The following is a 16,472-nucleotide window of genomic DNA, read 5'->3' as shown; positions in this document are numbered from 1 at the left end:
TTGCGGTTATCAAACTTTCCTAAGATTTTTCAGATAAAACCCGCCTCAACGATTCCCGTGACTCAAATGTTTCTATGAAAGTCATATTCGTCCGACAGTCGGGTCATGCTTTTTTTATTGACAGCCAGACGAGTGACGCTTGCCCCAACCCCTCACTAACTATGCAAATACTTAGGAAAATAAAATCGTGAGCGTCGATGTCGATATCTGCATCTAATTAGAAGATACAAGGGGTAGACTGATACGTCGAAAAGTCTTTTGTGTTTTTACGAGGCGATGCTAGCGATTCTTAAAAAATATATAGTCAGTCGTAAGCTGGAGAGCGAGCGTGTGCGTGAGTGCGTGAGTGCGCGAGTGCGTGCGTCCGCACATTAAATGCGACAGTGGCAGTGTCAACGTTAGAAATGGCGTCAAGAGGCAGCAGCACTGCCTAGAGGAGGCGATACTGGCAAGTGGGTTTCGAATGAAAGGATTATTGTACCGTGCATAACCGAACGAGTCTCGTAAGGTAAGGGCTTGGCAGTGTGCCTTCGCTGGGCTCTCTCTCTCTCTCTCTCTCTCTCTCTCTCTCTCTCTCTCTCTCTCTCTCTCTCTCGTACGACCAGCAGTTTCTCAACCCTTTCGAGTTACGTCACGTTAAAAAAGCTATTTGGGGTCAACACCCCGATGCAGCGACACGTGTAGTCCTCTCCTCGATGTTCCCTTCTCTCCGATCCGCTTTGCTTGGTCTCGCTTCCCCTTTCCTCTCCCCCTCCCCTCTCTCTCTCTCCCTTCCTCCCTCGCCCCTCTCCCTCTCGCCCACTTACTTCTCTGCCTTCGTCACAAAGACCAAGAGAGCCGCGTTGTCGACATCAGGATCCGTCCCTTCCTAAAGTCAACGTTGAATTTCTAGGTTTCCTGGGCCGCTGATGTAAGGCCCTACACGGCGGTACACACTGTCCTTCATTGGACGTGAGCTAACGCGACGGCGCCTTTAGACGCCTCGAGTCGCTTCACGCTCTATCAGCCGAAACTGGGCTCCCGGCATGGAGAAGGAGTGACGCGATATACCAAGTAGAAGCAGCAAGACAAGGAGAAGGAGAGACTCCCCGTGCCTGTAACTGTAAGCTAGATCCACAAGCAACGGCTTCGTCGAGCGCTAGGAGGATAGCGGCGAGCTAGAAGCTGGGCCAGGGTCGTATCGACGGGGCCTGACCCCCTGTGCAAGGACGTGCGACACGAGTAGCAGCAGCGCAATGCTGCTACTATACCGTGCTGTGGCCACTGCTGTGTACTAATACACGATCGCTTCTGCGAGTATGTTGCTGTTCCTGACTGATTGTGAGTATAAGACTCGCGGGAGGAGAGACTGCGTAGTCATTCTGAGTTGCGCGTAAACACGCGACGCGGATGATCGTTTCTCTGGAGAGTAAGATGGTGCGTAGGCGCGCTAGAATCCAAAGTGGTAAGTAAGAGAGAGAGAGAGAGAGAGATGTAGAGAGAGGAGGAAGAGGGGGGGAGAGAGAGAGAGAGAGAGAGAGAGAGAGAGAGAGAGAGAGAGAGGGAAGAGAATGGCTAGGGGACTAGAGCAAGCGTGTAGCTCCATGTGCATTATAACACACGAACTGAAATCGTATAGTTGCACAGAGCGGGGCGGCAGCTTCTTCAATCGACCAGGATCACCCGTCTCGTGTCGCTGTTTATTTTCGTACGGCGTTCGAGCTCGGGGCGTCTTACACCCTTGGTTAGCGTACAGCACTGCACCGTCGGCAGTTACGCACGCTCGGACGAGATTTTTCCAGTCAGGTCGCCTTAGCACCTAGAAGCTAGAAGTTACGAGTTACGAGCTAAGAGACAAAGGATAGAATAAGGTTCAAGTCAGAAGCCTAGTAGCAACAGCGTTCTTGCTAGAGCGAAGTCAAGGACGCTCGATCCGCCGGAGGAGTCGAATCATCGCGACGCCGACGATGTCGACGAAATCGGTGTTGGTGGAGGCAACGATGGAAGCGGCCGAGGCTCCCCTTTCGGCCCCTTTCGGCCCCTTTCGGCCCCTTTCGGCCCCTTCAGCCCCTTTAGCTTGACTCTGAGCCACCTTCGCCTTTCGCGCCCCGCTCGCCACCGTCATCATGCCTCGCATTCATGTCGCCGCTCTCCACCGCATCTCTCGCGGTCCTCCCCGAGCGCCGCTCCGCTCGCACCGCCTTGACTTCTTCTGATGGCTGCTTCTACCAATCGCTTTTTTTGTCCATCTCGCAGCCTCCAGCCTTTTTATCAGTCGACCGAAAAGGTCCGTGGGATCCTTATGGTGCCCTTCAGTCTTATGCCACCCTTCGTGCTACCCGGTTCGTCCTTCCGCCCTGAGTATGTATTTGTCGAAGAGAGGGCTTCACGTGTAGAAGATAGAGTGAGAGAGAGCGCGCGCGCGCGAGAGAGAGAGAGAGAGAGAGAGAGAGAGAGAGAGAGAGAGAGAGAGAGAGAGAGAGAGAGAGAGAGAGAGAGAGAGAGGGAGAGGGAGCGTGAGCGAGCGAGTTAAAACATATATACAGATATATTGCATACTAGCTATCAGTGTCAATCCGTAGTGCGCAGCCGCGCGCGCTTGCGCGATTGAGCACTTAATACGAGCCCATTGTTGTTTGCGCCGCGAATTTCCTCTCATCCCTGTGTGCTTCCTGGTAGATTTTTCTACGTCTCTCCCCACCAACCTCACACCCTCTCACGATCCATTCTCATCCCCCTCGGCGACGGATAACTCTCCTTCTTTCCCACGTCACCCTACCAGTCCTCCCACCACCCTATCCTAGACTCCAGCCCACTCGAAACTACTTTATGGACTTCCTCTTTGACTTTTTCATGGTTGCACCGTGAGTTCCTGTGGCTGTTGTACACTACTCGTTGCTTCTTCGCGTTACCGAGGAAGAAAAAGTGCGTCAGTCATATTTGGCGATGATGACGCGATCATCCCGTCGCCTTCCTTTTTCTTCTTATTATTAATGTAGTAGTAGTAGTTGCTGTTGTTATTATTGTCGTTACTGTTATTCTCACTCGAAACGCGAGAAGGTCGCAAGAGAGAAGGGCCGTTCGCTTTCAACTGTTGATTATTGCTGTGTGCTGTGACTCGTAATGATATCGTCGATGATACTGCAACCCGGTGGTCGGCGATACTGACTGATACCAGTGCTGCCGACTCGATAGGAAACTTTACCACCGTCAATCAGTGTCATTCGTAATAGATCCGAAGAGTCTCGCAAGATCGTTCTTTCGCTTTTCCGGAAGGAAACGGCGCGATTGACTGTATCTTGGACTATACCGCGAATTTGCTCTGGTTAAGGTGTTGGACTCGTCGGTGGTGGTGCGTTACTGTTGCTGCTACTGTTGATGGTGGTGATGGTGGTGATGGTGGTGATGGTGGTGGCTGCAGTGCCGTCTCTTCAAGAAGTACGTATAGCAGAAGGTCGTAGAAGAGATCGCGGAGAAGTAAGAAGCGTAGGCGGTGGTGGAGGTGGTAGAGGTGGCGGAGTGGCTGTGACGCAGCAGCAGGAGTACAACCTACTGTAGGAGAAACGGACCAACATCCTCGGTGGGCAAGGGGACTACAGTGACCATTTTATCGACATCAACAAGAAAAGGATTTACAATTGTGCTCCGGGTGCTCCTGGTACACCAGCTAAATGTCGCCGTGAGGCTCGTAAACTCCAAGGCAAAGGTGCGAATTTTATTCTACGATATGTGGCTCGATATGTGGGATAGGGTGTAGAAGAGTGACCACGTATGAATGTGTGAGAGAGAGAAAGAGAGAGAGAGAGAGAGAAAGAGAGAGAAAGAGAGAGAGAGAGAGAGAGAGAGAGAGAGAGAGAGAGAGAAGCAGGGGTTTCCTACGAATCGTATGAAATAAGGCGGCTAGGAAGAGAGACTGAGAAGAACCAGAAAATAGAGTACGAAAGAAGGAGGGCGCTTCGATCCTGCCTAGAGGAGCGAGAAAGACGCAGATAGTGGCATAGCTCCCTCTAGGTGGCGATATCGAAAGAGTTAGCGCGCAGCAACGCATAGAGGGCAGGGACATCAGGGAGGCTCTGGTAGCTAGATTGTGGTGGTGGTGTCGACTGCAGCCAGCACTGCTCTTGTGGAGGAGGAAACGCTGGTGCTGTTGCTGGTGGATATGCGGTGCGGTGCGGTACGCTGGAACATTCGGTCCTTCGGTCTCTTGGTCCGATGGCCAAGTAGTGAGAGAGGGTAAGAGTGGGAGGAGTACGAGTCTAGAGGGCGGAGAGTGAGAGAGAGTAAGTGCGTGGTGAGCGGGGCAGAGAGAGGTGAGCGGCGAGAAGTGTGGCGAAGTGGGGTAGAGAGCGGTAGGATCGCGGGAGGTTGCGAACGCGGTGGTTCCGTTGAACGAGGGCGCGCAAACGGGCGGGTGTCACGAGTGCGGTGAAGCGGTGAAGGGGCCGTGAACGGAAGAGATCGGGCGTACGTGAGGCGGGCGTAGGCGAGGTTCCGTAGCGACCGTGCGGTGGCGCACCAGGAATTCCCGGCTCCCGGGCCCCGAGTCTGCCCCGAGTGTCTGCCTCGACTTGCTGACATGGCGTCCTAGCGCTGTACGGCCAAGTCGCACGTCCCCGTTTGGAGGCTCACCCCGTCGGATCCGACGCACCCCGAAGATGCCAAGGTGAGTGTTCGCGTACGCGATAGTGATACGGGTGAACATGGGCATGAACTATCGTGGGTTATTACACGGTGTCATCGGGAAAAACCGGGTGGGACCCACGGTCTCGACCTGAAAATACGTCGTCGTCGTTGTCGTCGTCGTCATCGTCGTGGTGGTCGTCGTGGTCGTGGTGCAACATCCTCGTGAACGTGATTGTCATCCTGAACGACGTCCTCGTGATCGTTTTCCCCGCTACCGTATTCCTAGGTGGAGGGTCGTTGCCATCGGCTACCCTCGAGACTGCGAATCGATATTACGCCGCGGTGTGGGGGATACAGAGGGTGAGAGCGGCGCGCAAGGTAACAGTGACTGTGTGTCTGTGTGATATCAATTGCATACGTGCGCGTGTCGCGAAAAGGGGGATGTCAAGGCAAGATCCGCGTCAAACCCTCGAGGGACAGTCTCCTTAAAAATCACAGTACGAGAGGGAGGGACTCGAGGAATGAGAGAGAAAACACCATTCTTCGGGACTGTCGTCATACTCTGAACGTGGACGCACGTCGTCGCGTGTACTTTGTGCGGGCGACGTGGATTTTCGCTCGAGCGCTCCGAGGGTTGCGTAAATATCTCTCGTCGTGCGGAGACGTGTCGCAGCGAGTGGCATGGCGCTGCTCATAGGCGCCGCTACGCCCTAGGCTCCAGGGTGCCTTTCCTCCTACTTTGCACACTGTGCTCTACACTCCACTCCACTCCACTCCACTCCACTCCATTGCATTCCTCTCCGCTCCGCTCGAATAGGCGCGTCTTAAACTTTATTCAGCCCACTGTTATTCGGCTTACTCGTCGTACACATAGGTTCGTTCGATTTTACTCTATGTCGTTCTCTCTCTTACTCTTTTGCTTTGATCCGCACGCGCGGAACACGCTCATTATTTGTCTTGGCTACTGGGAACCCCTCTAAGTACCCTCTTGTAATACCTTTAGCAACTCCCTTTTTCATTGCCCCAATGCACTCCTCCCTCCTGTCTAGACGACGTTGCGAAGGAGGAAGAGTAGGAGGGGTGGACGAGGTTGACGAAGATGAGAAGTAGAGCGCTATTTCTTTTCTGTTTACATCGTGCAAGTGTCTCCTCTCGGCACCGTAACAGGTGAATCGAGCGCCGCCACTACGAATACGAGCGAACCTGGATACTATACTGCAAGAGCGCGCACGTGCTTCGGCCCATCGCCAAAATTTCTTCATTTTCGAGGAGCGCCACGGCGCTCTCTCTTGTGGGACACTATCATCATTTCTTCTTACCACGTGGTACATGTTTCCCCCCCCCTCTTTCTCTCTCTTTTTTCGTCACTCGTGTACACTTGTTAACTAACAGGTTCGTTGCTGCAATACATAACCTGCCTGAAACGTCGCTTCAACATACCTCGTGATTCCATCTACTAATACCTAACAGTATCCCGAGTCCTCTACAAGATATCCTCCTTACGTATTCGTTCCAATAATTTTTATTACGTCCATCCTTTTTTCTGTATATCTTTGACTAATCGAGGGTAACCTGAGTCTCGAATAAGGCAGTAACACATTTTACGTTGTAACGAGCGTCACTATCATCCAACATGACACGCACCACGTACTACGCTTTACACATTACACATGGCAGTCTGGCGCTTTATGTGACAGAGGGATATTGCGTAATCGTTGATCGGAGAATCCGGAGCCCTGTGAATGGTTGAACGAGGAAAGGATAGTGAGAGGTGGAACGGATATAGCGAGAGAGAGAGAGAGAGTGAGAGAGGGAGAGAAAAGGAAGAGGCGTAAGCAGCGAACGACCCGCAAATATTAAATGTGTAGAGGAGGCAACGCCCTGACCCAAAAGAGGGTGGCCGCCGTCTCGCGAGTCGATTCCCAGGCGATTCTCCTCAAGTGTCTCTTCGTCTTCGTACTCCTTCCTTTCGACCGATTGGCAATCCTCACGCTCTCTCTCGAATGGCGATCGGCTCGCTTAACTTAACGGTAAGCCCTACTCGACTCCTCGAGCGGCACGAGGGAAGAATACCACTGCAGTGACGTAGCATTCTCATAAACAGTTTCGCGGTGCTGCCTGCCGATTACGACGTCTTCGCAAAGACTTGCCTTCTTAAAGAGCATAAAGGGTGCGCAGCCGTGTAGACGTCGTACCAGCAGATGCTGCTGGCAGGATCAGGATGCTGTATCGTGTAATGGTGTAATGGTGCAATAACGTGTAACGGTGTACCGGTGCAATGGTGCAAGAGTGTAATAGTGTGTACGTAGTGTCTCTCGCTTTTCTGTTTTTTTTTTTCTCTCGTTGAGCCCTCCTGTTTGAGGATATTCTTCTTCCTCCGCAAGGATCCACCCCACCTAGTACCTCTTACGGTTAAGAATCAGCGCGTATGTGACAAACCTCTGTTATAGTATACGCAATCCTTCCCCTATAGTTACGTTTTTCTCCTAAAATTGTTGGAGTACCACATGCCAGTAACGCATAACGCGTCATGCGTCATGCATCTACTCCATAACTTTACGTATATGCGAATGGACATGTGATGTACTTATACTCGTTGAAACGAAGATCGGATTCAATTCACAATCAGAGAGGGAAACGACCGACTTTACATTGCTTCGCATTGCATCTTATCAGAGCCGATCCGCGAACTGTATTACCGACTAGACTTCCCAGTATGCCACGTGTTCTCTCTTGTTGTTCAGCGCTTCCTCCCATATTCATTCCGAGTTGAAACAAGATTCGAAGCTGTATACGTTAGTCACGGGTGGGGGGAATGAGGAAAGCGTGTATGCACTGTCAGCGTAGAAGCACGTTTGGTCTCTACTGAGCTATAGTCGCGATGTATACCTAGTTGCTGGTTGGGAGGTTTAAGCAGACACGAGGAAGGCCACAGTCACAAGGGAGAACACGGTGGATATTATTCACAGCATGTGCACGTATCTAGGAGTCTACCTATATAACTGGATATGCGTATCGTACACGTGGCTGGTGGCTGGTGGCTGGTGGCTGGTGACTGGTATGTGTACACATCAATTGAAGCAGGTTCCGCGGCCCAGTTAGGTTAGGTCCCAGTTAAGCCCCACTAGCATACTGTATAAAAATTAAATTTCGCTCTCGTTCCATAGGGCGCCGATATTCGGAGAAATGGCCATGAATAGCAATCCCCTGGTGTTAGTTCGTGGAAACTTATATAACTATATATGGATCATTTCAACCCTTTTTCGCATTGAATTCTCAAAGGCTTCGCGCACCACTAGTCCTGAACAATACTCCGTTACTTGGGCTGCCGAGTAGCTTTTAAATTTCCGGCAGGTAAAATCCGCGCTAGTAATAATGGATAAAAAAGAAGTTGGGGTGGACGCCAATGGATGGCGGCGGTGATCGGAGCGCAGCACGAGGGTTGGGGTGAGGGGCGAGAGTAGATAGTGACGATGGTGGTGGTGGGGGGTGTCGGCCAGTTTAAGGGGAGTACGGTGGAAGGGGTTGGTTAGAAGTATCGTCGCGGTAGTGGGGGGTGGTGGGGTTCACTCTGCGGCGGAGGACTAGGATACTCTGAGGTGGGGAGTTCGAACGGGCGAAAGAAAGATGGCGTCTTGAATATACATGCGCACCCGTGTGCGTCGGGACGGCCGAGGATGCGTGCGGGTGGTGGTCACGTACGTACGTAGTCATGCGTGCGTGTTCGTGTGCGTGTGTGCGTGCGCGTGCGTTGGTTAGAGAGAGAGAGAGAGAGAGAGAGAGAGAGAGAGAGAGAGAGCGAGAAAGAGTGGGAAGAGTAGAGCAAGAGAGCAAGGCAACAGGGCAGCGCCAGATAACGTGGAAACTGACAGCCTGTAGAAAAGAACACCTCTAGAAGGGAATATTTCACTGTCTCTGCTGTTGTCTAGCTATCGTACCACCGTTCGTACTCTGTGGCTCAATCTTCTGGTTTGCCATTGGATGGATTCTCTACTACCCGGAAATCTCAATAGGATTTCTTAGTATGCAGTTGGATCTGTGAGTCGTTGCCACGGAACGCGTGTAAATAGAAATTTGTCGTGCAGTAGCAATCTCGACCTTGGATCAGCAAACGACACTAACGCGTATTTACCTAAACGGATGTTCGAAGTACACGTCATAGAGGAGGTGGGAGGGGTGGGGGTGGGGGGAGAGTGTTGTGTTGTGTAGGGTGGAGAAAACGAGGGAGAGTTGGAGAGCTAGAGAGATCAGAAACTATAAACCATTTTTGCCCCCCCCCTCCCCCCGCCAAAGCTATCTAAATGTGGGACACGCTACTGCGGATTCGTAGCTACAGATGCACACGTACGTACACTCGGATATAAATATATAAACGTACATCGACCGAGCGTGTGTGAACACAACCACCAACGCGAGTATCTCAGCCGCGAGAGTCTCTCCTAGAAGACAGAAGACAGAAGACAGAAGGCAAAAGGCAAAAGACCGAATGCGCATACTCGTATTCGTGGCTCTGTCCTCCTCTTTACCGACACCTGCACCTACGTTCATTACTACTACTACACCTACCACACCTATCGCATCTACATGGACGTGGACTATGACTGGGACGCGTCCGTCGTTCCAAGCACATCCTGGCACTCCCCCAGTGGGGAGGTGACGAGATATCTGAGCGCGTACCACTCGCTTTGCAAACCGATGGAACTTTACACCACGTTGTGACCCGTCACGACGAGTCATCCCAATACTCTCTCTCTCTCTCTCTCTCTCTCTCTCTCTCTCTCTCTCTCTCCCGCTCGCGCTCGCGCTCGCGCGCCTCTTTAATATCGATTCTTCGTTGTCTTTCATTTTCAAATCGACAGAGAGGCAGGCTCTCTCTCTCTCTCTCTCTCTCTCTCTCTCTCTTTTGATTATCTCACGTGTCTTGCTCCCCGTATACACTCTCTAGCTGAGAAACGTAAGGTAACATATAACATAACCTCAAACTCAACTGTTTTACAAGTTGCAAGCAGAAGACGAATGTCTGGTCGCCTCAGCCTCAGCAACGATCCTTGCATTTCGTGTCGGCCGCAGCTTTCAATTCTCTTGCGTTACGCTTCTGGTACTTTAGGTCCTTCTTATACTCGCAGCAGTGGATGGTATGCGCCATGCTTTGTCGTTCATTTTGTGTTCCATCGTGACTCTGCCGCTGTGCTGATTACGCAATGCGTGGCCGTGAGAGAACCGAGCTGCCTCCTGAGCAGGAGTGTGCGTAAGAGTGCGTCTACTGCCTGCCTCCCAACGGGCAGGCAGGCAGCCGTTGAACAAGACACGGAGAGCGGAGGAAGGAGAGCAAGGCAGAAGAGAGAAGGAGGAGGAGGCGCCCTCAGAGCTTCCGAGAGGCAGCCAGCGAGCCACCTGTGCGATTCGGCTGCGTTCCAGTTCGCGATGGCCCGGACCCGTTACTTCGTTCCTCCGTTCCTCCATTCCTCCATTCCTCCATTCCTCCATTCCACCGTTCCACTATTTCCCCATGACACCATGGATGTATCGCACACTGCTACTCGAGAGTCAGCTCATTCGATAATAATTCCGAGACCGAACCCGTACGGTTCTTCTCCCTTTGATTCACTTCCTTTCTTTCCCTTGCTCTTCTGCCTCCGCGTCCTAACGGTACAGGCAACGCCGACTGGACGGCTAGCTGGACTTCAACCTGGCCGCAAAGCGCAGCGCTCCGTGCGTGGACGCAAACACGTTCACTGCGTTACAGCGCTCGCGCATACGGATTGCTTTCAGGATGAAATTGCTACGGGAGAAGCCAAACCTTCGGACGAGAGCACTTCCGGTGGCCGCGCGGATCGCGGAATTCCCGGTCCACGAGGCATTTCCTCTCGGGAGTGCACGCGCGCGAGCGGGAGAGAGAGAGAGAGAGAGAGAGAGGAAGCTTCGAATCGATTTATGCGTGCGTTGCGAAAATTCAGAATACTTGAGCTTTTTGCGTATATTCTCGTGTCCTTGGCTGGATAACAAGGTGGCGAGAGGTCGCGAGAGGTCGCGAGAGGTCGCTCCTCCACAGTGAAAATCTCTTGGCGCTTCTGCTTTTTACGTTGCTCCATCGCATTTATTTGCTCCCGGAAGCAGCGTCTCGGAGGCGATCGATTGTAACGCGTGGAAAATACTATTGATTCTCTTGGCCAGCTGACCTCCCTGTTACCGTGTGTCCTCCTCCCCTGCCCCCCTCCAGCCCGCTCGATCGTCAACGTTGATCAAGGCTAAATTAGCTAATATTTTTGAGCAGGTGAGTGGAAAAGGTGGAGCGCGCAGTCGAGGCATCGGATTGTCGTCGGTCCAAGTGCCCTTCTTCTCCTTTTATTTCCTGGCTAGGACTTATGGAGCGCGCATAACGGTGAGCCTCGCGTGACTGACTACACGCATGTGTGTTCGCGGACGAGCGAGAGACGCACGCACACCTCTGACCGTGATTGTCTCGCAGGGTGAGAGGAGAATTATGTAAAAGGCATCAACCGAACAACTCGGGTCTACGCTAGGCGGTTGCTGCCTACGAACCTACGTCCAGGGTCGCACACCCACGTATACGTCTTTGATCGCGCCTCTCCTCCCTCCTCCTCCCCCTCCTCCTCCTCCTCCTCCTTTTCCTTTTCCTTTTCCTTCTTCCTCTTCCTCCTCATTCTCATCTTCGTCTTCGTCTTCTCCTTTCTCGCTCTAACGCGCTGGAACTTACGCACAGTACTCATCTCCCTTCCCATGCACGCACACCCACACCCACACCCGTCTCTATTCACCTTCGTGTGCGACACACTCGGGCACAGTGTGTTGAAAGTCCTGGTTTACGCAATAAAATGTTAAATTCTCGATAGACTCCATGACGCGTGAATAGAGTCACCACCGAAGCCGTTGTGTTGTATGCTTCTTGGTGCGAGATACGGAGCCAGATATAGGGAGATGGATCGTTCGGCTCGTTCGGCTCTTTCGGTCCGTTCGTTTGGCTAGCTTGGCTCGTTTTCTTAGTTTGGACTGGTTCAGCCCCCTTGGATAAGGATTCGGTCATCCCACTTAGTTAATCCTCTCTGTGGGTTGACATGAGTTCATGCGTTATTTATTTCATTTTATTTTTACACTTTTTTTGTTTCTCCTCTTTTTTGTCTTTTATTCCTGATCTTTGTCATTTCTTTTGTTATTCCGTTTAAGTATAAACTCGATGAAATTTTAATTATCGTTGGCTAATCTATCATTACATTGTATCCCTTTTGATCTTAGGTCACAAGAAAGAAGGACGTGATACCAGCCGATGAAGAGGAGAGCACGAGCACGAGCACGATTACGAGAGCGCGAACACGAGAGCGCCAAGTTAAGACGTCTTCGTCGATGATAGCGCGCGGATAAGCGAGAAAGCAACCACCAAGATTAAGATTAGGTCTGATGTTAGCGGATATTAACGGAAACCTGGCGGATCTGAGAAGCGAAGCAATGGCGTCGCAGAGGTTTTGCCTGCGTTGGAATAACCATCAGAGTAATCTGCTGTCCGTATTCGATCAGCTGCTCCACGATGAGTCCTTCGTCGACGTAACCCTGGCTGTCGAAGGGCAATTGCTCAGGGCACACAAAATGGTGCTCTCGGCGTGCAGTCCCTACTTTCAGGTGAGACTTTTTACGAAAGTAATGCCGCTCTTTCAATGAAAAACATTTAAAAGAACTGAAGAAAGAAGACGATGGCATAATTTGTAATTCCCGTTTCTTTGAAATTTCTTTGCAGGCTCTTTTCGTCGGGCATCCAGACAAGCATCCCATAGTCATCCTCAAGGACGTCCCGTACGTGGACATGCGCAGTCTTCTGGATTTCATGTATCGCGGTGAGGTCAGCGTCGACCAGGACAGGTTGACGGCGTTCCTGCGGGTCGCTGAATCCCTAAGGATCAAGGGCCTGACCGAGGTGAACGAAGACAAGTGTGACCTGCCGAGCATCACGTCTTCCCTGCTCGGAAATCAAAACGTAGTACCTCCACCGCCGCCAAACCTTCATAGAATAAACCAAATCGGGCCTCAGCACGTATCGCAAAAGAGGTTTCACCATATGTCGAGTCATCCGCTACTCGGCTCGGCACTGACAGCGCCCAAGAGGAAGCGTGGCAGGCCGAGGAAGCTCAGTGGTTCCTCGGACACGCCACTTGGCGACAACTCGACTCAGGATCTTCAAGGCTCGAGTGCTGATCTTGTCCAAGGTTCGCCGGAGATGATGGAGATGAAGATGGGTCTGGACTTTCAGAGCGAGAGTGGCGCCAACAGTAACGCGGGAACGTGTTCGGGAGCGAATGGTAATGGGACTAGCAACAATAATAATGGCGGCTCGAATGGAGGCAACAACAGTGCCGGTGCCTCGGGGACGACCTCGAGGAAGGACGAACCTACGGAAAATGGGACGGATATCCTAGAGGCCGGCACGACCAGAGTCAAGCGAGAACCTGAACCAACGCCCAGTACTTCCGCGCAGGGTGAGTCCCGTTAAAATACAATTTTTACAAATTATTACCTTATTAAGACCCTATTAATCTTGCGATTCGCATTGCCGAGAGCTTGGACACGCCAACTTCCGCATGTTCTTCTCCATCACGCCCTTCCTTCTTTTCTCATCCGACCGATACCTTCGATGTCTTCATCTTGAAAGTACAGTTTTTCAGTCTCTGTCACTCTTGTTGCTCTTAACTCGCTAAGTACAAAGACGTTACGAAGCACCGCCGAGGATGACGAATAATCGCTAATCGCTAACGTGTATTCCGATCGGTTCCAGCCTCGGACGAGACGTTCACGCGGCCGCCCAGTAGGCAAGAAAGCAGCGAGGGTTTCAAACAAGGTAAGACAATACCACACAAAAAGTAATCTTCACTTAAATCTTATTGTTAGGCAGCTTATATTATGTGAACTATCCCGAGTGACATAGCAACAGATATAACCAGTAACCTTATAATGACACCCTGTTACTCCGTTTATTGCTGTATACCCCCCCTTGTTCCAACTCCCTCTCTCCCTCTCTCCCTCTGTACCCTGACCACAGCCTAGTCACAACGCGATGTCTGACTGACTGTCCGTTTAAAGGAAGGACAGTTTAAAGAGATGCCAGCAAGTAGTTGCGGCGTTACGGCGTTACGGAAGGAGACAACTCATCGTTAATCGTCCCCTGTATCTCCGTGTCTCCGTGTCTCCGTGTCTTCGTGTCTATCGAGTGCTTGATCCTCTTTGGGAATGGATTACCCTTTTCGATAAATATCTCCCAAGGGTAACATGGAATATTTTCACTTACAAGCTGCTCGGTGTCATTCGACTTCTTGCTTAATTAGTAGCCAACCAGAGTTCACTCAGGAGATCATTAGAATGACGATCAACGTCACTGATTGCATCGCGACTCGATCATTTTCTCTTTTTCATTCTCGCAGTTTTTCCTACTCGTCGAATACGCGCTATGAGAAACAGAAGCAGAAAGGCCAAAAAAGAGGAACAAGCACGCATAGATCGAGAAGCGTGTCATTGGGAATTGCGATCCTATTGCGATCTTCTTTAAAGATCGTATGGGACTTTTTTCTTCCTCGGAACTTGCCATTTTTTCTCAATAATTCCCGTGCGAGTCTTTTCTCTGACTGCGAGTGGCGACTTTGCGAGGATTGACTTTTCTCGCAAGTGACGCGGATAACAGCGCGATATCCTTGTCGCGGCTATTCCTCGGGAAAAACAAATATCGAGATAAGGGAAAAGAAAGTAAATCCCTGTTGCATTGCCCTTCCACCGTTTAGCCATTTTGTACCCTGAATCCTGACAATTGGTCACCCTTAACCAAGCTAGGCCACCAGAGCACAGGCGGACCACGGGGCGAACCACAAAGTGTCTTCCTTTTTTTCGTTACGTTTTCCTCTATGGTCGAACATCGACGTGGCTGCTGTCATGTCTCTGTGTGTGCTCTCTTTAATCTTCTCGCTCGATCACGTATCTTGTTTCTTATTCTTTGCGCGCATCTCTTGGAGGATAAATGACGTTTGGGTTTCTACTGTCGGTTTTCGAGAAAAAAAATGGGACAAATTTATTTTTCGCGCAAGTCACTTGGGGGACATGGTTCATAGTTTGACTTAACGAAGGATTGATGTAAAGAGTACCTGTAGAAGGAGGGGGGGGCGGGTGTAAAGGAGGAGTGAGTGAGTGAGTGTGAGAGAGAGAGAGAGAGAGAGAGAGAGAGAGAGAGAGAGAGAGATGAAGAGAGAGAGAGATGAAGAGTCAAAGAATAAGAACAAATATTGTGAACTGCCTTCTGCATTTTTCGTTGCCATGGCAACCCTGAGAAATGTCCTACTCGACGAGAAAGTCATCCTAGTGGCGAAATGCATAACGGGAGAAAAAGTAAAAAGAAATGCTCGAGCATCCCGTATTTAATGGTATCAAGTTAATTGATCCTTTTGATCTTGAACCCTGCCCTGCCCAACCTCTTTCCAACTCGACAACCCTCGGCGAGTATCGTGGCGTTGAAAGCGCGAGGCCAAAATGAAAGGTGACGGTTACCAAACAGTAGAGAAGACAAATAAATAAGAAAGACGAGAGAATCGTTGCTACCGGCCAATGTGCAGCGTTTTAGCGCTTTTACTGCTAATTTCATAACCTCGTGCGTGAGTGCGTGCGTGCGTGCGTGCGTGCTGAGTCGAGTAGTGCGTGAGTGCGAATACGAAAGAGACTCTCGTGACCTGCGACCTTCGCCTTATTATCCACTCTCACAATCAGCCATTCGCCCACGTATCGCACACACGTATTTTCTCCATTCTCCTCTATTTCCCATTTCTTCGACTCGTTCTTTTCTTCTTTCCAACTTTCTTCTTCTATTTTCATTTCATTTTCCTTCTCTTGCTTTTCTCTACTTTTCCATACTCCCAACACGAACTGATTTTCTCTAATGTTACGTCCCATTATATAACCCCGTGACCTTTAACCCACGTTGAATTTTCTCTCCCCCTTCCGCACCCGTCCACCCTCCGCACGACGAGGTGCACCACGTGTGCACCCTTGCTGCCGTTGGCCATTGGTAAAAGGAGGGGGTGGAGCCAGCTAGCGGTGCTTATTTTTTAAACGCTGGTTTATTTCCGTTCGTTCGTTCGTTCGTTCGTTCGTTCGTTCTGTCGTTCTATCGTTTTATCGTTCGTTCGTTGATTTATAATTTTTTTCTGCTTAGCGAGAGAAAGGCGAGAGAGCGAGAGAGCGAGAGAGCGAGAGAGCGAAAGAGCTAATGTAAGCGGGAAAGAGAAGCCAGATACATGGCAATTCGTGTGAGGAAGGTGGACTTAAAGACAGAAGGAGGAAAAGTGCTAAAGAACCGGAGGAGGACAATCGAAGAGAAGAAGGAAAGAGAAAAGGTGCAAATGAGTGGGCCTCGTAATGTGGACGTCAACGCCTCCTTCTCCAAGTTTCGTTCTTTCTTGCGTTATTCTTTGCTGATGAGGACGATAACAGTTGAGACGTTAAAGACGGATGCACGCAAGAGGCTAAAGAGGCGCAAAGAATATGTCAGAGCAAAAGCGAGAGAAACCATCGGAATGACGGAACACGGACGCGACGATGCACAAGTGTAATCGGGATTGCAAGGCAAATTATCAATGCGCATGCGCATATACGTATATACGGCGTCATGGGAGAACGAGAAAGAGAATTAACGTTAGAGAAGAGAGTAAAAAGGATATTTCGAATACACGTACGCTCGCACAAAAGAGAGACGGCAATAGTTTCCTTCTTCTTTTTTTTTTTTTTTTTGTTTTAGAAGTCAAAGCAACACTTGGAACAGAATGGACTTGGCGATAGCCACAGAGACGGACTGACAGACAGAGTGAGAAAGAGTTAGGGGGGTGTCT

At 50.7% G+C, this 16,472-nt stretch overlaps 2 protein-coding genes across 16 annotated transcripts in view; both read left to right on the top strand.

Annotated features, from left to right (window-relative positions):
- Positions 1-546: 546 nt before the first annotated feature.
- Positions 547-11,846, top strand: LOC112495343. Its single transcript, XM_025091513.1, has 2 exons — positions 547-595; positions 9,470-11,846. The coding sequence occupies exon 2, from the start codon at positions 9,619-9,621 to the stop codon at positions 10,603-10,605; it is 987 nt and encodes a 328-aa protein (XP_024947281.1). The 5' UTR covers positions 547-595; positions 9,470-9,618; the 3' UTR covers positions 10,606-11,846.
- Positions 2,925-16,472, top strand: part of LOC107274240 (protein tramtrack, beta isoform) — a 38,640-nt gene continuing 25,092 nt past the window's right edge. The window contains exons 1-4 of one of the 15 annotated variants that reach the window (XM_015753177.2): positions 2,925-3,685; positions 11,857-12,237; positions 12,353-13,088; positions 13,385-13,447. In XM_015753177.2, the coding sequence (XP_015608663.1) occupies positions 12,019-12,237; positions 12,353-13,088; positions 13,385-13,447 (1,018 nt within the window). In that variant the 5' untranslated portion in view covers positions 2,925-3,685; positions 11,857-12,018. Of the gene's footprint in view, positions 3,686-3,870; positions 4,643-4,695; positions 4,981-6,477; positions 6,633-6,716; positions 6,904-7,187; positions 7,661-11,856; positions 12,238-12,352; positions 13,089-13,384; positions 13,448-16,472 lie in introns of those variants that run through there. The other 14 variants (XM_015753186.2, XM_015753176.2, XM_015753184.2 and 11 more) reach the window with 14 other exon arrangements.

This window comes from Cephus cinctus, unplaced genomic scaffold (assembly GCF_000341935.2).
Source record: "Cephus cinctus unplaced genomic scaffold, Ccin1 Ccin1_scaffold2559, whole genome shotgun sequence".
In the NCBI taxonomy this organism is placed as follows: Eukaryota; Metazoa; Arthropoda; class Insecta; order Hymenoptera; family Cephidae; genus Cephus; species Cephus cinctus.
The sequence above is the reverse complement of the archived record's forward strand: the minus strand, read 5'-3'. Positions and strand labels throughout refer to the sequence as shown.